The sequence below is a fragment of the Cardiocondyla obscurior genome, linkage group LG10 (assembly GCF_019399895.1).
Source record: "Cardiocondyla obscurior isolate alpha-2009 linkage group LG10, Cobs3.1, whole genome shotgun sequence".
Taxonomy (NCBI): domain Eukaryota; kingdom Metazoa; phylum Arthropoda; class Insecta; order Hymenoptera; family Formicidae; genus Cardiocondyla; species Cardiocondyla obscurior.
In genome coordinates, this window is record NC_091873.1 from 1,850,231 (window position 1) to 1,875,721 (window position 25,491).

The window sequence follows — 25,491 nt, forward strand, 5'->3', positions numbered from 1 at the left end:
AAATAATTATTACGATCTGCTAATATATGTATGATCGTTCAATCGTTGATTGGCAATCACTTTCTGTCAACATTTCAAGTTTTACATATTTTACTTCCAATCTCTGTAGCGAGCTAATGCCTCATTTTTCCTGCAATGCATCTTTACATTATCGTGCACATGCCATATTGTAAAATACGCGCACACATTGTCTGTATGCGTATTCAATTATTTAGACAAAAATCTCACGTGAATGGAAAACTGTAATAACGAAACGTTATCAAAAATAAAAAAAAAAAAAAGTAGAAATCCGTTATGTAGAAAAATGTTGAAACTCTGACAGCAAAGGACGCAAAAAATTTCACAAATCGCTTATTCAGAGAAAAATCTGCATTTTGTAGTTGCATCCGATATTCTGATCGAAATGATCGTTTTGTCCGTCAAGGATGGTTGACGTAACATTTTGCGAAAAACCGGCAGTGTAAGGATCTTTTTGCAGTATTGCGAACGAGCATCCCTAATGATCGTACTTGCTGCAACGCATTAGTTGTATTAGTACATTTGGCATGGCTGCAAAACGTATTTGATGCTAAATAATCGCGATCTACCCAAAACACGGCCGCAGCAGCCATGCAGCATTACCATAATTCTGATAAGCAAACAGTGACACATGCAATTGACGTAATTGCCGACACGCGTTTGCAATGGCAGGCGTCAGTTGCAACTACACAGCATTGCATAAAGATTTGCTATTTTTTTCCACGTTTTGAAATTCGATGGCAATACACTTTTGATCCACCATTTGTATAATTTACGTCTGTCTATTTACTTTCGGGCCGCATTTCAAATTTCTATTAATACTAGATCATTTTTTATTATTAATTATTATTGATCAATTAACAAGGCATAAATTCTACAGATATTTATTTCACGTCAAGGAAAGTAATGCACTATTGAATTTTAATTCCGATTTAATGTATCTACCGTCTCGAAGATAGACAATTAAAAGTATAATTAGCAATGGAATAATCGTTTTTCTTCAAAAGAATTACTAGCTTTAATTACTGAGTTAAATACTGCTTTTTTTCACCGTTATACAGCATTTCCGCGAATCTATGCAGATCGCGTCTATCGGTTGAGAGAATTCGGATTAAGCGCGTTCCGTTGAAAGAACCATTCACATTATGGAGTGATTAAATTTGCAGGCACAATGCGCTTATTTAGGATCGTGAATAAAAAAAAAAAGGAACAAAGGATGCGTTAAAAGCATTTTCACGCTACTAATTCGTATAAACCAATTTTACAAGTACGCCTAAATTTATACATATTTATAAGGTAATCCTTTCCAATCAAATAATTTTATTCAATATTTATTATTCAATATTATTTTTAAGCACCTTGTTTTTCTTTCATTTTTATTTTAATTTGTTTTCTACACAATTTAAAAAAGTTATGTATTTGGAAAATAAGATACTGTTTACGTGGTTTAGAAAAAAAAAGATATGCGCAAGGTATCTCATGTATAAATAAGTGTAAATATTTTTTAATTAAAAAAATTAATAAGAAAAGATAGCATACGTAGCTGAACTATTTCATAAATTAAAATTCTATTTTAAATCCTTGTAGTACATTAACTTTATTACGCCCAACTGCATAACGTAAGAATAATAAACAGCCGCGAGATACAATAAGATCTGAGGCAAGAAACTCGACTTCAAACTTGAATATCACACTTGTAAATGTACTATTACGTTAAAACTACATTTCACACAGTAACTTACGTTTGCGCTATTTATTATAAAACTGCATTTAAAAATTAATGTACCCAATTCAAGATCTAGAATACTAAAGTATATTTCATCAATGTTTTGTATTGTCAAATGTATTACACGATGTCGTCTCGGAAATTATTTTATAATTAAGTTATAATTACATCTCATGCGTGTTCTACAAATTTTGAACCAGCTGGGAGATCCGATGACAAATGCATTCTGACTGCACGCATCTATATCGCCGAGCGGTTTCTGCGTGATGTATAAGAAACAATCACGAGATGTATTAATTATCTTAAAAGCACGGCATAGTCCGCTTCATTAAGCGTAAGACCGTTGATTAATGTCGCCGCGTAAGAAGCGGCCACCGTAACGACGATGAATTAGTAAAACCACGCGTACCGCCCATACCTGGCGCGGCAAAATAATGTGCTTTATAACAATAAAAACACGAGACGGCATCACTAGGTTACCGCATTGTTAACTACGAAACGCTCGCAGTTTTGCTCGTGGACCGCGCCAAGAAACTTCCCGGCGCGCAGGTATGCATCTACCGTGCCAGTCACGATGCAGTAAACTTTCTATGTATGCGAGGAGAATACTTTAAGTTCTCAAGTGCTTCTCCCGGGATAGCGTGAGGTTTACACACTCCACCCTAGCGGGAAAGAAATTTCCCCCGGGCGACGGTGGGATGTAATTTCAACGCGGGACATATCTGATTAGTGCGAATCGGCCCTTTCACTTTTTTGCCCGCAATAAGTTTCGCCTGAATTGCAATTTCTGGAATTTCTCGATTACACTCGAGTTTCTACATTTACGACATTCGAGATGGCCGTTGCACTTGTTCCGAGTTTCCCCGAGGTAATCCCCCCGCGAATAAACTTTCCGCGTAAAGCTTATGGGTAAAGCATGAAGATTTTCTTGGAATAAAACGCGCACTAAAAAGAAAATTTACAATAAAATCAATTTTAACTGTTCGATTTAGGAAGGGAAGGATAATCAATACGAGAATAACTTTGAAAATAAGACATTGTTAAATATACGTTCGTGGATAACCTTGGTGAACAAAAAGTTAATGTAGAACATAAATTCTACGGTATTTTATCTATAACAAAAATACAATATAATTAGTTTAAAAGCCACTACATTAACGCAATTACTATCTCGTTGTATGATGAATGAATCTAATTATATATATATCACGTACTTTAAAGGTATTATGATATTCAAGGAGTGCCTTTTCATAAATTAATAATTACCACGACAATGTAATTAATTAAGGAACAATTATGCAATTATTTCTTTAACGTTGTTTTACGTATTTAAAAATACCGTTTTATTTCAGCTCACGAGCTAAGTTTAATTTAAGAACTCGATACAGGTTTATTTTACGTTTTATTAAATAGTATGGCTATAATCAAAAGAAAAGTAAGAGATATAAGCGTTGTTAAACATCCGGAATTAATTAAATATTTTTATAATTACAAATATAACTTGCATAATAAAATTTATGTAACAATTCCCTTATTTTATTTTGTTATCAACTCCTGATGTTTTATAAATTATCTTTCTTTATTGTTAGACTTATATTTACTATAATTCATAAAATTTAATACTCGGGAAAATACGGTTAATTAAAATTGTGTATATTAAGTTTTAATAAAATAATTATATGGCATTATGAATGGTATTTCTGACATTAATTGAACGCGACGTTCATTTTACTATTGTGATGAAGACAAGCGTGAAAGAGGTATATACGATAAAAGCTTCTATAATCCGCTTTATAATTAATACTTGGAAATCTCGCAAATTAGCGTAAAGAATAAAATTCCTTATTCCGGTTGTACAATGGTACAAATTGCAAATCCGAAATTTTCCCATGCTAGCGATTTTTCCCACACGTAAAAGTTTTGACAATGTCTAGACAGATGCTAAATAGACTTTTTAAATTCTATACAATAACGAGTAGACCCTAGCTATATTTATAATTACTAAATAACAAATATTTTCTTATAAATTATGTTAATGCTTAAAATTTCCAATGAACAAAAAATAGCGTCTTTATTTGCTTCGTGGAAAAAAATAAATTTAGCCCGCGAAGCTAAAGATAGATTAAACAGTAACAAAGCGTAGCTTGAAAGGCAAAGTAGAATAAAAACGTAATATTAACTGTGAAAATGCGATTGAAGTCTACGCACACAAGGCAAGTTATTAATCTTATCGTACAACATAAAACACAATGTGAATCTTGCAAGCCTTCGTTGTAACTTTAAAGTATTTCGCGGATCCCAGAGGTGAGTGGTAAACTCACATATTCGTATTATGTGTTCCACCCCGATAGGACGAGGATTTTGTCGCATTTACACTTTGCCGTGAACTTTCGGCCACTTGAAAAGTTTTCCTCCCTTTTGTATACCTTCTTTTTATCTATTTTTCTCATCTCGAGTGAAACGAGTTACTGATGCGAAATTTACTCATTAAATTGAATTCATAAATTTAAATCTAAGCCAATAAATCTATTACAGAATAAATTTGTTTCTTTTTATTGAAGTTTCACACAACGTAAAAAAAATTTTGTTATTTGGCAGAAAGAATTCTTTTTTTTGTAATTTAGCATTCAGCAGTAAATCTCTCGTACATGGTCTTTGAAGCGACTAAAAGTCATTCGTTAAAAGGAGAAATTAAAGCAACGTGCCTTGTAGTTCGTGAAGTTACGGACGGATCTGTAAAAATATTCGGGAGTGATGCGCTCGTTTTTCACTGGATGTTTTTGTCTTCAACCGAGTGGCCGTCAACGCATTCGCCGTGCCGTAGAAAAGCGGGCCATAATTCTTCCCTAACACATTCCTGAAATACTCCGCCGCTCGTGCGGAAGAAGAAGAAATGACAAACAATAATTTATAATTCTCGCAAACGAGATTTAGACTGGAACTAAAATTATCAATCGATATATTTGTCGGTTGTGGAACTGATGACAATCTCTACGTGTTCAAGAACGAGCGAAGGACATCATGTGACAAACAAAGAAAAATTATCCAATAAATTGATCGTTTTCTATTCACCTGTACACTTTGTATCTCAATTAATGATAATAAATATCAATTATATTTTATATTATAATTTTACGTAATATTACAATTTTTCGTGAAGCATTCCATTCCGTATTCGAGACAGTAAAAATGTTTGCTTCGCAAAAGAGATCGATAGCACTGCGAAAGACAACTCTCGGACGGTTAAACGGAGCATACCGAAGGAGGATCGAAGGTTGCGTTTCTATCTTACAACGTACTGGCTTCGAGCCCGCAGTTTTAACGGAAATGTCCTCCTACTTGCTTGTTCTTCATGCCGATTTCCGATGTTCACGAATTTCCGCGCGCCATCGTTCTTTTCGGACAAGACAAAAAAAAAAGAAAAAATAAAAAAAAAGAAACTGAATGTAACAGCAAAAAGCTCAAAATGGAAACGTATTTTAGTTTGCACTAATTCGCTCTGCATGCTACTTGGGATGGTATTAAACACATTCAACGGTTGTCTCGCAACCGTACAGCTGTATGAGAAAATAATGTTTCGCGGGTCATAGTTTTGTGACTGGCCAAAGTTTCAAAACGATAACAACTGTAAGCTGTATCTTTAGTAAGCATGTCCATGAATTATTTCAAAAATATTCGCGTCAAAAGTTTTTGTTTTTTAATTGCACGTACATATTACCTCTGTAATTACTTTTTTATCTTTTTATCCTGCGTATTTTAGCGCAGATTATAAATGTAAAGTATGAAAATATCAAAACTTCATATTTTGTACATTTTTGAAAAAGGAGAGAAGATTGATTAGCGTGGTTAATACAAATATAAAGTAACGAAAAAAAAATATTAATCCTTTACGCAAATATTACTTTAATATTTGTTTCGATATTCACGTTTGCTGTTACGAGAAAACGCGCGTTGTTAATCTTATCTTAATAATTATTTACTTTTAATCACCTCGCGCAACATGATAATGTAATCTAATCATTTTTGCGACTGGGATTTTTATAGAAATTTACCAAAATGTATTTTTGTAAAATTTTAATCGTTATAAGTAACGTGAATATGTCATACGTTATTAACGGTTCTTCGGGTTTTACCGAGTTTAATCAATAAATACGAGTGATGGACGTTTAATGATTATTATAACAAAGTAAAAATAGGCACGCTTTAGAGAAAACTTGTTCTGTTGAATTTAGAAGAAACAAATTAGATACATTCTATCAAGCTTAAAAAAAAAAATATCTCGACGAAATTTAAGAAATACACACACAAAAAAAAGAATACGACGTGTAGTTGCGTAAATCTTTTGTTGAAAACGAGATATCAGGATGTGTATTAGTCATAAATTCACGCCGTTGCTGTACTTGGAACGTGTCGCGCACCGGTGAACCCAGGAAAGATTTATTCAGTAAGTGATTTAGGGACAGACCCGTTCGCGAATCGGTCAGAGAGACTGACCGACCTGGTCAGTACGCTAGCAGCGCATTGCGTTGATAAAAGAAGTGAAGCTCGGGGAATTGGGATTGGACGAGAAATCGTGTTCGATGCCGAACGAAAATATCATAGGAGAAAATATCGTCCGCAAGGAAATATCGCTGTTCCAAAGAATCGACGTTATTCTTATTACATGGCACCATATAAATTCTGGTCGATATTACTTTTGTAACTTTCTGAAAATCGGTCAACCGCCAAAGTATTGTCCGGCTATAATCGGATTGTAGAATAAAATTGTGCTAATTTAAATAATTTGATTGTAAACTTAATGTAACCTACAATTTTTCTTTTTACTATTATTTGCATTTTAGACAGATGTATATCACGCGTGTTTTTAAATATTATATTAAATAAATTAAATTTGTTAAAGATAATTAAAAATATATGCCTTGCATTTTATGTAACAGAGCAATGCATATAATATTTAAATGTATAATAATTTTTTCTGCAATATCATAAATGTGTATAAATGCTTGAGCTAAAAGAAAAACGGCAATATTACTCTTGCACTTTACCAACAAAAGTAATAAGATTGAAACATAAAATGATCATTGCTATAACTGTTCCGCCAAGATCTTAAAGCTGATTGCAACACGAATCACTGTTGGCGAAATGTGTTTTGTATTGGTGAGGGTCGTTGGAACTTCAGAATAAAGCGAGGAAGGGATGACAATAAATCTGACTCCTATGTACGACATTTATGCCAACGAACGGAAGACGTGCATTAAAGGTGATGACCGTGAATAAAAATTTACTATTTGCTGAGAAATATGTAAAACACTGTATCTAAAATAATAAATTCGTTGTACATCGCCAATTAAATGCAAAATCAAAATTCGTTTTCTTTTCGAGCACACATGAATTATATGCATGTGTATTTAATATTAATTGACTCGATGAAAAATGATTTTAACACCGGTGTCCTAATGTATTTGCACTTGTTATGCGTTGTCATGTTGTCGTCCACTTTCTTTTACTTTTTTTTCTGACTAATGGATCTCTTTGATAGCTCACTTGGCACAATGCTTTTTGCTACTCAGTAAAAAGTAAAAGGAATAACATAACAGGCTATCTTTTCAAGTATTGTAACAAACTTCCAGAATCTCGTAATAAATCTAAAGTAAAGTGGTTCCGTCATGAAAATGTACTATCATAATTTCTGTTTTCAGTAATTCATCTTTTACAAGAAAATATCTGTTTAATACCCGTAAAAAGTAATTTATTTACTGAACGTAAATTTTTCTATCATTTGTGGGAAGGCAGCAAAGGATAAAATTAGAACAAACAATAAATTGAAAAAAAAATTATGTTAATGGGCTGTCACATGAGTGACGTAATACTTAATTGTAAAGGCCTTTATGAAAGAGTTGTCATAAAAAGGGAATTTGTCAAAAAGTAAAGAAACTACGAAATCAATTAGAATTGCGTGGAATGCGTTTTTCGGATCACCGATGACAAACAAACGCTAACTTTATTACAGAACAAAGGGCCCGCATTGAGTGATCTCGTTTTACGGTAAACGTAAAGCAGAAATACGGGTCGACGAGCTCGATGGGGCACGAACCGTGTGAGCACAATTTTATGTCAACGATCCCCTTCGGGATGAAGAACGTTCCCTTTAATAGAAAGTCGATTTAATAGACGCGAGAAAGGCTAGTTAGATATTATCTCGAAAAATTATCGACGATATAGCGAAATTATGAGCAGTATTTCGCAAGGTAAAGCTCCACATACTTCACGATAGTATCTTTAACAAAATTAAAAAAGAAAAACAACTTAAAAAAAATCTTTAAAATAAATTAATGTTAATCTTAAAAAAAAAAAAAAAAAATCTCAAATTCTGTTACAACACTTTATCCATGCGAGAAACATTCTTTCAACGAACAGCGATCACAATTCTACGTAACTAAGACATCACAGTTTTCTTTACTTTTAAAATGGAAGTTGATAGAATTCTGTCTTTGATCATAAACGTGAAGACCTACCTACTGTTATCACGTTTTCGATTCCATGGTGGAAGCATGAATATCTCGTTCTTTTCGTTTTTTGTGAAAACAATATCCAAGGGGATCGCAGTGGGAAAAATGGAATTCTGCGTGGGTTTTCCATTCCGAGTACATGAGAAGGTTATACAACAAGTAATGGTATTCGCCAATATACACGACCGCACGTTGTAAATACGTATACACTCTCGGGAGAGATGCAGATGGAAATATTACATACTTATATGATGACGTTGCGCACTATGTGCACAACAATATTTTGGCTTCTTCAAATAGAAATATTTAAATGCGCACGTAACGCATAGTTATCCCAGATACTAAAAAGCATAAAATGTGTACATATTGCGTTCGTTATATTTCATCAGAATTATTACGTATTTTATTTTGAAACATATATCAAATGCGCTTAGCATAATTTACTAGAAATTTCAAATGTACACCTACACTTTAAATAGATCTTACAACGTGCGCTATATTATGATAATTTTTTCCTGCCTCTTTTTAACGTAAATTATAATTAGATTTAAAATTAATTTTCCTTGGCGTTACTTTTGTCAAAATATTTGCTAGCAGAGATGTTCGCGATTAAAACTTAAATTAAAAAACGGCGTTGTTTTCACGCTTGACTATTTTGTTTTACTAAAACGTCAGACGCTATCGAGATAAGGGATTTGCATACCCATTGAAATATTTCGAATATATATTATTCCAGACGTGAAAACTCTTTCTTTTCTCACATGCTTTCTCGTACTGTGCATTTTACTTTCTCGCAACTGCAATGCGAAATATAGATTTTGCTTTATGCTAGATTTCTTATGCTCGTAAAGATTAACTTAAAACTAAGTGAAGATCGATTTACAGTTACATCGCGTCGTAAAACAGCAATACGTGTCGACGTGCAGATACATATATTACCAATTAATAATAATTTTATTTTAACTTTTTTTGAAGATTGAGATTAACTTAAAACTAAGTGAAGATCGATTTACAGTTACATCGCGTCGTAAAACAGCAATACGTGTCGACGTGCAGATACATATATTACCAATTAATAATAATTTTATTTTAACTTCTTTCGAAATTGCACGTTGTAAAATAAACAAGCCACTACAAAAAAAATTTCCGTCTTAACGTCGAACTATTATCTTGATCTTAGAAAATTCAAAATAGACAACGTGTAAAAATGACGCGTCGTAAAATAAACGGAGTCATTATTATAAATTTATGTAACAATTATCCTTTTCAAATGCCGTAATAAAACTTAATAAATTTTGCACTGTTAACTCTATTTCTTTTTTTATGTCCTACATATTGTTAACATTATGTTGCCAGTCATTACGGGCACAAAAGTATCGCTCGTTGTACTTGAGACGCGCACAATGCGGCCATTTTCCAGATGAGATGGGCAACGTGGGCTCTCCGAAGGAAAAGTGATGATGTAAACAGCGCGATGAATGTCTTGAGTGAAAAAGGGATTATCACGGGTATGCTGCAATATTCCTATACGCAAAACGAAAAGAAACTAACGCGAGAAAGATAGTGCGAGGGGAGAGGAGCAAGAAACTACAAAATTGTTTGCCGAGAAACAGGAAGCCAGATAACCGTGTGGGGAAAGAACGAGACACCTAGCAGGCGAGGATTTGATTTACTCGCTCCAGGTGGATGTAGATTTCCGCTGTCGTTCTTGCTTTTAGAAACCGGATGCTTTTAAAACATGGCGTTGCACAAAATTCTCGAAATTCAGTAATATAATCGATTTGTCAAAATTTTAAAATGCGTTAAAAAAAAATGTTGATTTATAAGTAAAAACGTGAAACACTATAAACTTTTATGTATAATGAAACTGATTAGCAGCTATAATTTATTGATAAATTGCATGTAAATTATTAATAGTAAAAAAAAACAAATTAAATCTTCGTCTTAAACTTTTAGCTTTTAAAATAATTAATATTATTAATAAATAATTTTAATTTGCAACTGGTTTAAAATTATTAAGATGTTTACGAGCATTCTCGTTAAAAATTAAAAAATTAAAAGCATCTCTTTCACCGTTTAATTGTAAGATACAATACGAGTCTATCAATTTCAAAACTTTACTGCAAACTCTACTTTGCAACAACAATAACTGGAGGAGGTTATTACGTCCTGATTCTGTCTTTAGGAAAGTGGTAAATGGAGCGAATGAATTTTGACCTTATCCGTGCTCAGCTTTCTACGATAAGAACCACCGAGCCTTTATCCTGAATCTGGAAAGCGATAGAGCCGGAATGCATAAAGCCCACTGTTTATGAACCGTGGAGCAATCGTAAGGAAGTAATCGGCGTAGAAAATCTGATTTAATAAATACCGGGTACATTCGAGAAGAGCAAATTTGCGGCGGTAACAGTTAATGGAAGACAATATATTCCACTTTTTCTCTCTCATTAATTTTACATTAACGTAACGATATATGTCTATTTAATATCGACATTATTTCCGATAATAATTACAAATAAATTGACAATTTTGTCGCGATATTAAAAACACGGTAATTAGATTTTAATTGAGTGCACATAAATTGTTCGGAACTTGCTGGAGTAACTCGGTATCTCGAGGCCGAGCAAGATAGCCCGGTAGTTTTTTAAAAGTATCAAAACCGAAGTGCGGGGATAAAAGCACTCTCGTCAGAAACTTAGCTTATCACACTTTAGAATCGTACGATAAAGAGAAAACCTCCTGTAAGACATCGGCTTAAAAATTTGTGAGGAAGCCCTCGCGATGTCGGATCGGTACAAGAGCTTTCTTCAGTAAAATACAAGACTTAGCCACCGGCATAGTGGGTGCAGTCGCACGAGGTTATCAAGTTTTAGCCCGAGGAGAAAAGGCATGTTGTATCAACCTCATAAAATAAGGAAAAGAAAAAAGGAACGCTTTAAAGTCTTATATTGAGATGCCCTTTTCTGAATGTTGCAGAAAATGCAATACCATATAGGTAACCATCCTTGCTTTTCAAGAAGCAATATGCGTTCGACAAAGAGATAGTATACATAAAATAGTATACCTCTTCTGCAAGGTATTACTCTACCATTACGTGAATTAATTTGATTTGTGTCTTTGTACCATTAGCAATAGAGACATCTGTCTGAATCTCATTTCTCGCTTATACTAAGTGCTAAATGGATTATTCGCATTAAAGAAATAATAGAATTAGACAATATCGTTAATTACAGCTGATATAAAATTATTATTAAAAAAATGTAATTAATTAAAGGTAGCATTTAATTATCTTCTAAACATTTTATTTTTTAATAATTCTTAATATTTCTGTAGATATATCTGCGCGAGAAATTATTTGTGTGGCGAGAGATAGACAATAATTTTAATTTAAGAGGAACAAACAGCTTTTATAAGAGAAACAAAGGCCGGTATTTCTCCACTCGTTAAATCAAGGCAGATCACTTTATTGCGAATAAAACTGCTTGTAGTTTCGTATAGGCAAGCGACAACGTTAATCTCGTTAGTTACCAGGCGTTCAAAGCAATAAAAAAAAGAAAAAAAAAACAACGGCGGAAAGTTAAAAAGGCATGTACGAGAACTGTTGATATCGTATTCATTTTCAAGGATGAAATTCGAACGGTCGGCCAATTTAGTTCTTTATTTTTTTGCGTGTTACTCATACGTCTATCGTTACTCTGTTTAATCGCGTTAAAAATTTAAAATGAGAATCGATGGTTCTCGAGGAAAACAAGTTTTTCAAACAAATTTTAAATAAAGTGATTAATACATTAAATTCCTTTTACAATTATATTCTTAAAGATTATAATAAAACCGAAAAAAAAATTAATTTTTTGATTTATTTAGTTAAAGGTACCCTTTAATTTAATAACGTTAAAAAGTATCGCTTTTACTGTTTCAGTTACTGGGGCATATACAAGAGAAGCTGAGGATCCACGATGCAGCACGAATAGCGATCGAAAAACTAGCCGATCCTCATTGCCGCGATTCTGGTCATCCCCGAGTTTAGAGCATGCCGCGAGGGAGGCCAGACCCTCAAATAGCAAGCTCCCAGAAACTAGCACTTGGAGCGTAGACAGATCGAGCTCTGGAACTCGATCGGATCTGAGTTTCCTGGGAACAGTAGTCGAAAGATCCGAAGAGGACGAGGACGGGAGGAGGGTGCAGCCGCCGGGGGGCAATGACATCGAGGACGTAAGGATCACAAGCCATAACCCGTCCATCTCCTCCAGGAGCAACGAAACGAGCCAGACAGATCCGTCCAATCGGATTTCCATCGAGTCATCGTCCCCGCAGTCGTCAACGATTGGCTATCGCCCCGTGAGAACCACGTCAACTTCTACAAGCTCTTATGACGTAATTCATACCGAATCTCTTAATCAGTAGCGATTATTTGAAAACGTTGGTCACGATTAAGGCTGCAGATGTGCCAAATGTTCGAGATAATTAGGCTCAAGATCAGTAATTCAATTTCTTCATGAACTTCTTGATCTATCTTTTAATCTGATTTGTTGATATAATATAATTAAATTATAATTTAATCCACATTAATGAGATAATGGTTTATTCCAATTATCTTATCAATAATTAAATAAAAAGAAATAGAAGTGTCTGCTTTAATTTCTTGTAAAGTTCTGCGCAAACCTCCATAGATTTTCACGAGCAAATTGAACACTAATTAGAACATCAATATTAAGCGGGAGTAAGGATTTCTCTATATAATTTTCTCTATATGTCTCATCAATATCAATATCTCCCACGACACGATAGTCGTAATTATTCACTACGTTTCCAATATCGTAATGCGAGCGATAACTATAATTTAGTGCTATTGCAATGCCAATTATCAAAGTGGAATTGAGCCTCCATTTAATTAACGACATAATATCTCAGATTACAGGCTTATAACCTATTGATCAAATAAATATTCTATCTTGCATAGATCAAATCGATACGATACACGCGTAACAATAAAATTTGAAAAGAGCTTCTGCGCGTTAAAGATGCCCGTGCGAACGTCATAACATCTTTTATCGTTTTTCAAAGTTAAAAAAAGATACATTATAAAGTTTATTTTTTATTGTATAATAACTTCGACATAGAAATTTAACTGTGGCGTTACGATGTGTGCAGATAGTGCCAACGTCCGAGACACGACTACCACTCGGGACGCTCCTACGCAAAAACTTGGATAACACGACGTTGATGACGACATTCACAAAAGATATCGCCATGCCACGTCGTCGCCCAAGACACATTCCCGGCATCTGCGAGAAGTTTGAGGTTGGGAATGAGGAAAAGAGGGAATTTTACAGCCCGAATTATCCTGAACACTATCCGAATGTGACAAATTGTGTTCGAATTTTGGAAGGTAAGTCTAAAAATATTTTCTTATAATAAAAGAAAAAACAAAAAGAACTAAGTTATATAACAAATTGAAAATCAAGCTGTGTCTAGAACCGACAATCAATTATAAAAATATGATTACCAGACTTGTGTGAATAATCATACTTAAAAAAAAACCAGATATTAAATAAAAATCTTAAATAATTATATTTAATAATGAATATTTGTATAATTCTAGTAAACATTTTTTATAAGAGAAGATAATAATTATTTTTAACTTATTCACGAGCTAAAAGTCTGTGATCGGTTACGGAGGGGCTGCAAAGTTTGAATTAATTGAAGATAAATAATTTATCAGGTAATTATAGCTAAACCGCAATTCTCGCATCGGTGACCGGAATATTAAGGGAGCAATCATTTTCGCGGCGGTGGTTCAATGACCAATAATCGATTTTCTACGCACACATATCGCATCTCTCTGAAAAATCGATTTTCGAGCGAGCTTCGAGAGAACTTTTACAAGATTGCTCGCGGCAAGAACACGCTAGCCAGATTTCACTTTACTGCTGCGCACCGTTCGCTGATAATGCGGGGAAAAAAGGCGAGCGTGTTGGAATGGCGAACTCTTTCCGGACGAGGAAAACCTTTGATCCACGATTCTCTGGCATCCCGGGGCAAATGTTTTGAACAAACATCGTTTCCTTTCGAGCGAAATCCCGGTTAAGTAAAGAGCGTCAGATCTGACTTATCTCTTGAATGTAGATTGTATAATTGCACGATCCAGTTATTACCCATATTCAAGTGTTATCACAAGCCGAATATTTTATAGAAATTTAATACGTATATTAATTAAAAAATTCCTTTTAAATTTCTTGCAACAATGACACTTTGTTACTCTTTGGAGATCCACTCTTATCTTTACCTAAGTCGAGTAGCAATAAAATCGTACATTTTACAATGTATAAAAAGAAATGTTATCTAATGTAATCCGTTTGATAAATAAATTTAAACACGTTTTACGAAAATGCCGGTGTTATTGCCGAATAATGGCAAACATGACTACCGAAACTATCTACATTCACATTTATTCTATACTGTGAAACTTTGCAAAAGTACTGTATGCTCCACCCCGTTTCATATGTATAAGTTTAATGCAACTTCGTGGCTTGAACATGACTGAACTTTCTGAAGGGGTAGGAGAGGCCTCGAATGATTGATACATCCCGGTGGTTCGGCTCGTTGGCTAAGGATACCGCGAGAAGATAGTAAATTTTCCTAGACCGGCCCACAAAAGAGTCAAGGCTGCAAAGCGGAAGAAACGCTGAATGAACCCCTTTATTCCAACGACCACGGTTTTCACTTTGATCGAACCAATCATTTTTTTTTTTTTTTTTTAACTGATAGTCGAGGTTCGGTGACATTTAATGGATTACCATACAGCACCTCGAGAAATATTAAAATAGACATTAAACTTTTCAATAAGTGATATTATCAGTCTAACGACAATATTGTAGTAATTACGAATTGATGCCTAGACTCTTCATTTTGTGTTTATCTATTACGCTTGGTCTGTTGTATTTAATACAAGAAAAAAATCGTGAGATAGTATTCTTTTATTACTTATGTAACTTTCGCGTCAAGAAAAATAATGCACAACGAACAATTTCTCATTTCATGCCTTTGCACATTCAAACGTAGCGACGCGAGACGATCGTAGGTAGAAAGAGAGAAAGAGAAGGAGAAAGAGAGAGAAAAAAAAAAAATTGGCGAACGTTCGGTGAAATCATAAATCTTCGTGAATCCAACCACTCTCCTTGTCGGTGGCTGCACGAAAGCAATATCTCGATAACGAATCGATGTATCTACGAACGACCGGAGAAGCTGCTCCTAGTCGTTCAGACGAAAAATGTCTCTCCGTTTCGAGTTACTCACTCGTGCAGGGTTCAAAGGATTCAGAGATGCTTTATTTCTTTCTTCCTTTTTTTTTTTAAATTATATTAATTAAGATAATTTATACGTATCTCAAAATAATTTAGCATAAAATGTCATTTGCGCGCCAATTAATTACATACGTAATTTTAACAGCTTAATTTATAAAGTCGAGATCTTGTTTTTAATTTAAAGCCTCGAAATATGTCGAATTAGGCAATGCGCGGCAGCTGGCTCTTGTTTGAATTTGAGTCAGGGTCGACGAGCCCCGCTTGTGAGTTATCGAGTCTTCTTCGTGTATACTAAAATAGCAACCGCGGTGATTACGGTGGTCCTCGAACAAATCTCGCAGACTGTGAAGCATAGTATATATGCATAGACAGTTTCTACGTGATGTTTTTTTTTTTACGATTAAACACCAGACATATATTTAGACGTACATTGAAACGTTCCTAAATCCGGCTTTTCGTCGCTCCGTTCTAAGCTCGGTATAACAAGCAAGAATTGTAATTGGCTTTGGCAAAGGGACTAGTTTGTCATTGCATAATGACGATTGTATAACTGTGATTGCACTCGAAGAAGTAACTATAGCATATTAAGGCTTTCTATGTAAATTACGTCACGTAATTATGTCAGTGCCGGTGTGACTGGAATTAAGGAAGTTCGTAACGACAATCGCTGTCGCTGTGTTATACGCCATTTATTGTTAACGATTTCAATTATCAAAAAAACAAAAAGCCTAACATTCTGGTGGTAATAAAAATTATTTCGCCAATTACGTGTCGAAAGCTAACCAAATTGGTCTACAAAATTCTATTTAGCTAAAAAATATATTTTCTACATTTTCTCTCGCGCCCGCCAACTATTCGCAATCGTCACACGTTATTTCCAATAATATAAATATTTATATTTGTTAATGTTTTATAGCAATATAAAACTGGAAATAAACATTTTAAATTTTAATTATTAATATAATAATGTATAAATTAAAGATCATTAATGATAATTAAATGGACAATTGTTATACCTTTATAAATAAAACATTAATTTATTTATGAACTAACAATGTTTCAGTTATTATTATTATAAAATTATACGACACCAATTTGTATGAGGATTAATTTGAATTAGCTCTTTAAAAATAATATGTATCTGCTTTAGCGTAAAATTTACACAGTCTATAGCTGCATATAAAATACGCAGTTTCGTCATATTTTTATTTTAGTTTTGTTTCAATTATCTTTATCCAAATAATATGTTAAGCCATCTTTTATATATATATATTTTCTTTTTACAAGATACGCTGCCAAGTGCCAATTGTTCAGTTGCATAGTTATGATTGCACCTTTTAATTAATTAAACAACGTGACAAATTTAATCTAGATACGAAAATATCTTGACAGTATCTCGAGTCACGTTCCTGGAATTTCCAAAATATATGGAGACCCCGCACACCGTGTAGCAATCCGTGGTCGTCACTTGGCAGGCTATCAGCAAGAAACTTCTACAGAATCTTGAGAAGGATCTTTACCGCCATTATATGCCACGTGTCCTACTCAAACATTCTCCCGTCTTACAATTTGCTTAAACAGTGTAATATAATTTACATATAAGTTTCTAACGATAAATTAATATTTAAATAAAATATATTTTATAACAAATTATTTATTATAAAAGAGCGTACGTTACTTTTAAATATATTGTACGGATTCTTAATTGCCGTTTTCTATTTTTTTTTTTTTTTTTTTTTACCAGTATCTCGTTATATTCTTTATTACGTGCGAAAGATGCGAAGGCAGTGGAACAGCTAGGCGACTCTACTTACGATGTTGTAAAATGACTCCACCCACAAAGGGTTCATTATCTCAATGACTGTCGCAAACGATGCCCACTCGCAACGCTCGCCCACTCATATAACAGCGTCATGTAATCCTCTTATCATAGCGCGAACCCTTGGGCGCCATTTCGAATTCCGCTTTAATTGCAACGAACGAATGGGCGAATACCGATATTTTCCCCGTTTTCGAAGCAGACGAATAATTCCCCGCAAATACTCCCGCGATATTCTCGCCGAGGCAACTCACGATGCGGAAATCCGCTAGGAGGGTCCGCGAATCGCGAGGATGTGGCAGACTGTAACTCCGATTACACAAACTTACCATCGTTCCGGAATCTAGAGTGATCGATCGGAGTGACGGTTCGATGTCCGCGTTTGACGTATCGTATATACTATCGAGCATCGCAATTGCTCCGGTTGCCTCTGTGTTGACTACGTTCGACGATATTGAACAGATATGTAAATCGACGTCCGCACCGTAAACGAGAGCAATAGAAAGATTGAAAGCTACGCCGTTGCAATAATATTGCTACGCGGTAAAAAGTCGAGAATGAGAGACAAATCAATCTGCACGTACTATCACTTTTGCACGTTATATGTCATTCTTACGCAAATAGTTAAACGAGTTTCCGGTATTTTTACATCGCCCTTATTTATATTAAAATTATCAAGTCCGTTATTAACTTTACATCGAAGTTTAAACACGATAATCAAATTGTTCGGATTTTATACGCAATTATTTCTTAAACTGACTATATCATTATTTGAATACGCAAACATCGAGGTCAATCATATTCTAATTAAAATATCGAATTAAAGCAAAAAATAAAATAAAATAAAATACAATAATAATAATAATACATTAATTTTCTGAAGCTTACTTATTTATATACTAGATTTTAGGTAAAAAAAGATAAATCAGAAAAAATATTTATCGCTACATGTTGTACCACCGTTTTGTATATTCTGCATTCAAATATTTATTTTATAAATTGCAAAGTCTAGTGATATAAAACTGTTAATGAAGAGAATATATCTAAACGATTTTCACCGCATACTGATCGACGTTAACGCGCGTTCGATTGCCGAGTCCGCCGGGCCAGCTGGATCCCGTCGCCCGCCACCCGCGCGTCCCTCGCCCATCCGCCCGCGCGGCCTCCGCCATGTTACGCAACATGATGGTTGCCGGCCGACGTAAACACGCGCACGTGCTTACGGCGTTCGTGGCGGCCGGCGGGCCCACAGGTCAATGGACTCACCAGTCTCGAGCGCGCGTAAGATCAGCACGTACAGTAGATTAGTAGTATGAGGCGAAAAACGTTTAGATATCTAGCTTTTCTAGCTCGTTATGAGACATTTTGACCGTTAAGTTAATCTGCTCGATCTATCTACTACAGTTGCAAAATTAAAATAACTAAATAAATTTCTACTCGGGAAAAATTCGATAATTACTTTACTGTAATGTTAGAATTTTTTTATGAATCAATGCTCTTCAGATATACGCCGATAACCTAACACATCGACTTTTCTAGTCAGTTAAACGTATTCATATAACTGTCTACCGTCGCTACATTTATGCACGTACGCTCTTTTTTTATTTTAAATATTTTATCGGACGAAAAAATATTTTTTACCGTTAATGCTGCAGAACACGGCATATACCAGGTACAGGAAGTGTTTGTAAATATCGTGAAATATTCTACACACTATGTGCGGGTGGCTGGCTTTTCAATCAATGGTTGTTTGAGTAGCTATTTCGTAGGAAAAAAAAAATATTTAACTTCTAAAAATATCAAAATATTTTTAATTATAGAAGCCACCGATGCTCTCTTTTTATTATTATTATTTTTATTTATTTATTTATTTTTTTTTTTTGAAGAATTATATTTCTTCTATAAATAAAAAATTGAAACAGTTTTATTATATCAAATTTATTAAAAAATTTTTTTTTTTCTGACTACTCGCACGTTTTTCCACCGCATGTTTCCGTCGACAAAGTACGCCGTATCGAGAGGCGTGAGGTTAATATTGTCACCGGCTACTGTCGCCACAACGATACGGATTGTCATTACGGACAACGAAGAAGCTAAAATGACCATGGCCTTTATATACCTTGTGTGTCTCCAAGCATATCAAATCTTTACAGTCTTGATTCTATATTTTCGTATACCACATAAGTGCATTTTTCCTATCTAATATCTATTACATGTTTCTAAGTTTACCTTTCTTTTCTTTTTTCCCCCTTTTTATTCTTTTTTTTTACATCTTTTTTTTCGTATCTTTTATTTTTTCTATTTTTTAGATTTTTTGTACGCCAACGCTTTCCACCCACCTTGCAATAAAAAATTTAACTACGAGTTAAACGGTTTTTCTTCGACGTTAATTAATTTTGACATGGAAATTGCTGAGCATGACATACTATAATACGCTTTAGCATAGCGACGAGTCCCTCTTTACCTGTCAACAACGTAGAACTGACAAGAAAGTTATTTATTTGTAAATTATAATTATAAACTAAAATTTTTTCAATTTTCTTTTTTTATTGGCAAATTTTTAAAAATATATTTTATTATTTTAATAATCGTTTTCAATAAATATTTAACGAATCGGAAATCATAATGAAATTTTATTAATTGGCGCCCGAATGAGAACAAATATCGCGAAAGCTATCAAGAAACTTGCAAACTGTCCAGTAACCTCTTAACGGAATTCCTACCTTCTCCGATTATCTTCTTGAGATTGGAGTACGTCATAGTACTCTCCTAACCCTCAGTAAACCTATCATTTAACTAACTGAAGTGGTAGACAGCCTCTAGGCATTCCCAGTTAAATCGTTTGCCATTGAATCTCGCACTACTGATTCTCTGACTGTTACTGTCAGTTGCATTAGATACACGATTGTGCACGGTGAATAATTTCTGGTTAAAATGTGTATAAAAATGTGTCTATATTCCAACCCGAGCTTATTTAAACAGTTATCTATTCGCTTTAAAAGCTCTCCGCCAGAGCAATTAATAGTAAGAGAACGAACTTGCCAGAAACTAATATGTATTCAAGAACAACCAGTCTCTTAAATTTTCATATATTTACTTTTCAATAAAGATTACTTTACTTGAATCAATTCAGATTAAGTAACAAGTACGAAGAAGAAATAGATCATTATCAAGTACGTCATAATTGTTTATTCTCTTTGATTGCCTGTTAATACTTGCGAATTAAGCACGACTGGAATCTGTAGACAACATTGTTTCGAGTTCACAGAGAGTGAAGATAGAATTACCGTAACAGTCGAAAGTTTTCACTGAAATCGTAATTTCAGATAACAAGAGAAAGTTTCCTACATATATCGCGATACGTACGAAATACTTCGATGAATAAACAATTTTTCTTTCCTCGCAAATTTATTAGTTAACTCCGCCACGTAACTTTGTCGCTTACGATAACATTGTAAATACTTAAAAAAAATTTTGTTCGAACGTTTAATCGATACGACGTAAAATTACAACGCGTATCTCCTTTACGACATATTTCTAGTGTTACTGTAGTGTGCTGTAAATTCTAAGCCAAGACACGGTGGTTTTTTTTTTCTTTTTTTATTTACCACACGCTTTACGTTAAAAGTTACAGCATCAAATTTTTATATTTTATACTGCGGATATTTTTCAAAACATACTTGTATATTTAACACTTTCGTTTGGTGACCGATATATATTCAAAAGTTCCGGAGACCGAGTGCCGATTCCGTATAAACATGTCAAAATTCGTATCCAGATATCGAGCTCAGAAGTGCCCCGCTTCCTACGGAATATCGCGACGTATTCCGACGTTCTTATGTTTCCCTATATTGTGCTTTTGAAGATGTCCTTTTCGTGTAATATCTTATGACACGGCATGAGTAAATATTGGTCCTCCATTAGTTCTAACCTGCGCAACAGCAGAACTCCGTCTACTTGCTAGAGCAAGCCCATTTCCTAATTACGAACTTGTATACGGGATTCTATTATGCAATTTACAACGAACGTGAACCAGTACATTGTCCAATATTCAAAAGTGCTTGTCATCCTTTATGAGTTGAATCATCAATTACGTTCCACGTCGTACGAGCAAGTAATAGCGAGGAAAACTCGTGAAAATCTCACCTTAATAATAGTTAGTCACATAAACACAAGTTAATTCATTAAATTTAATACAAAATTATATTACTATAAATTTTAAGAAAACTTTTGAACAACGAAATAACATTATTTAAACTTAAAGATTATTAAAAAGAGAACATACATAAAGCGTATCACTGTTAATTTTTTTTCTTTTTTTTTTTATAAATTATATAAATTAATATAATTATATAAAAATATTTCTCACAAATATTGTATTCTACGCACAAATATTTAAACGTGCCAAAGTGAGCCGTTTTCTAGGACCTTAACGGAAGGAACGGATGAGTACATTTTTTATCGCTCTTCCGTCTAGTATGATAATGTGAAAGCGTATCATTATACGTGCGCGGGAGGACTCTTTTAAGCCGAGATAACCGTGCACGTTAATGAGATCACGGCCGGTTGAAGGCTGGATGAGGGTACGGTTCTCGGATAGAAGTGAAATCGAAGCAATCTTCCACGGCAGTAAGATTCCCGCAACCGTATACCAGGGAAGAATTCAGCGCTGCTCCTCCGAGAGAAGATCGGAGTTCGTTAAACAAGTGCGCCTGGTCGTCCTCGTTATCACGTCGTAACGAGATGGAGAACCAGCAATCGCGCGCGCAGCTCTCCCTTTCAATTAATCCTTCGACATCTTATTCCCCTCTCGGCGCCCATTCCGGGTGCACACTGGCCGCGAATTTCAATCGGCGATAATGGAGCCCGAATCACGATCGACTGAGAAAATGCTAAAGCTATTTTGTTGTTTTAAACGGTCCGTTGTGACGTCGATCCACGAACGTGATTTCCATTTGAGAAAAATTAAAGATAAGTGGAAACTTCGGCTAAAATATTTTTCCATAAGTAACTGTAGCTCTTGCTTTTGCGATAGTCGATGTTTCAGCTTGCGTCACATTTACGTACATCGAAAACCATTCGCAAATATCAACATTGGAATATGTATTTTTAGCATTGTTGGAAATCTTGCGTAAAAGAGAATAAATAAAATTGTTATTTTTACTAGAATCCCGCTTTCATTTCAGTTTGACAAATTAAACAATTATTTTAAAAAATGTTAATTATTTTTAGATTTTTATTTTACAATCAATAATTTATTTATATTTTTTTTCGCTATTATCTCTGAGAATCGTAGAAACTAAAGTGTACTGGCTCTTAGCTCATCAGTTTTCACTTATCCGTTCAGATCGGAAGACAATTTTATGACATAACCGCGTGCGATCGTCAGCCTGACATAAATAAACTTTGTTCAATCGAGGCAATTCTTTGCTCTTTCTTAGCTTTCCGAGATTCACAGAGACCACCGTCATAGTCCCGGCCCGTACATTCTGCGGATTGCAGTCGAAGTTCATAGAAGTTAGTGGTAAACGACTGAAGTTACAGGCGACACTTCGTTAAGATCGATCGGAAAGTTCGGTCCGCGACGGCAAGTTAACCTGTTGGCTCGCAGTTATACATCCGAGAGTCTTTCTTCACAACCGCCGGCTTTCTCGTATTCTTCTTATTCTCTTTTTCCACCGGTCTTGTTACCTGTAACCTCCAATTCGTCGTCGGTGTTCGCAAGTCCAATTTAAACCGTGCCGACGACAGTACGGTTTTTCCATCCGGCTGTCGCTTTTTCTACCCACCCGACGAAGAAACATAACAAGAAGTTTCCCCACGTTCCGTGGAGGAAACTTACATCGTTTCTCATTAACTGCCTGGCAAAAAGAGCGGAGCTATTATAGGTGTTACTTGCTTATAAACTTTGGTTTGTAATGTTTCGTCGTACCAGAAACTTTTAAGAGAAGCACGAGTTAAAGATTAAAATATTTAAAGCAGATACAATTTTACGTTTAAATAAAAGCATCGATTTTAAAATGCGTGCAATAAATTTACTTCTTTTTACGAAATAATTTATAATGTTAATATTCGATGAGAAAGTGTGCATTATATTACATGCGTACTAGATATTTTTACGATATGAAAAAAAAATTTAATAAAATTGTTAATTTCGTTTAATGTAAAAAAAAAAAGAAAAAAAAATACAGTAATCATTTTAAACAGTATTTTATACTAAGTTTTCTCAGCTCTAATAAAACGCACCGTTTCGAGCTCTGAGCGGTGGCAAATCCTTTATGTATAATGCATACTTTCCTTATTCTGTTGCTGATATGATTATACTAGTACTCGCGAATCTGTCAGGTGGAAGAATAGGGCAGGGAATAGAAAGAACGGTGGACAAGGAGAAAAAAATTGTCCCTCCCGGCTCGAAGTGAAGAAAGCATTTTCCATGACGTCAGAACAAGGGGGGAAACGGGGACGCGGAGTAAGAGTCGTGGCTGAGTTCCAAAGTGGGGCAGCAAATCAAGTTATCAACCACTCAGAGAGGTAAGGGGCCATCAAAGAACCGTTTAATGCGATCGCGCGTAAATCAGGTCCAGGCGAGACTCTGCCGTCTGCCGTCTCCGTGTTTCGTTGAACAGCGAAATACTCTAAGACCGGGAGTGCCATCGTGCCGCTGCATCAGGGGCCATTAATTGCGGTCACCCAGTGCACGCGCTTGTCCTTGAACACGAGGCGACATTAACGACCGTCCGCAGAATGTCCTACCTATTCCCGGTCGCCAATTAACTCCGCCAAAATCGTCGTCGAGTGAAACCACCGTACGATTAATTCAATTTTTCGAGAATGTACGTTTCAAGATAGCGGGTTTTATAAAGTGAGACATGCGGCATTTCGATTATGAGTGAAGGCTTTAAAATTTTGATAATCAAAGATAATCGAGCAACAATTTTAGAGGGAATGTTAATTTATTTGGTTAACGCTGCGTCGTTACATTTATTTCATTACAATAATAAGAAAGAAAGAATAAAAAAAACACTGAGAAAGCTATCAGATAAATTGCTGCTCTGCAAAATTCCTTCAATGACATTGATAATAAAAAATAAAACAGCTTTTGACTGCTTAGTTCTTTACTATTAACATCCACGATCGAAATTATTTAATCTCTTCTTCAAATCACATTTCTCAATAAAACTTCGCAAAGCGTTTAAAATTGAGGATTTAAATGTAGATAGCGATTAAGATAGGTAAAGCCCGGTATTAAGCAGAGTTAAACTTTAAACGAAGTTCCTTGAATTCACGGTAGCTAAATTTAATCCGCGGTTAAGTCAAAAGTCTTCGAGCATAAGGAATCCAACGTGAAAATAATGGTTTTACGGATAAACTGCTCTAACCCTTTCCAATAAAACGTAATAAACTTCATAAAGTTTTATGAAAGGTACGTACATGTCGCGTGGAACTTCTACGCGAAACAAATATGTTTGATATTGCGTGCCGTGGAGGTTCTTTTCTTTTCGCGGATAAAACGTACTCGCGATACCTCAAGAAATGAAGCTGTTAAACAAGTACACATAACGGCTTACGTAAACTTTCGATCTTTCAGCAAAAGCAAGATGCACAAGAGAAACTATCTAGAATAATCTCGGTGGAAAAAGCAATTAAACTAAAGTTTGTCCCAACTACGAATCCATCGTACTGATAGATGCGTTTCACCTCAGCTAACATCTATTGGAGAATGTTGGCAAACAAAGGCAACGAGATTTGCCTTAGCTGCGGGCTATTGGAAACGCCATATAAAGAAACGCGCTAACATCAAACGTAATTTCTTTTATACCGTCGTGAAAAAACTGGAAATACAATCGGAAATTGTTCAGATAAAACGGAAGCAGGTGGTAATAATTAAAATAATTTTTAAAAATTGAAAGACGTATAGTTAGTTACTTCTGAACAACTAATCATTTCCTAATTCTACTCATCTAACTCTCTGGACCACACCGTACCGTTTGGCCATTGTACTTGCTGACCAATCAACGTGACGTTTCGCCTCGCGCTTTGACCCTATGAATCATCGCGAAAACGGATATCACTTCATGCAGGAACGCGAATGCACGTTGACGGCAGTCACGCGCA

At 34.9% G+C, this 25,491-nt stretch overlaps 1 protein-coding gene across 2 annotated transcripts in view; it reads left to right on the plus strand.

Moving 5' to 3' along the window:
• Neto (Neuropilin and tolloid-like) overlaps window positions 1-25,491 on the plus strand; it is a 96,198-nt gene that overhangs the window by 40,779 nt on the left and 29,928 nt on the right. For both annotated transcript variants that reach the window (XM_070662555.1, XM_070662556.1), the window contains 2 exons: window positions 12,173-12,627; window positions 13,405-13,642. In XM_070662555.1, coding sequence (XP_070518656.1) covers window positions 12,173-12,627; window positions 13,405-13,642 — 693 coding nt within the window. The remainder of the gene's footprint in view (window positions 1-12,172; window positions 12,628-13,404; window positions 13,643-25,491) is intronic.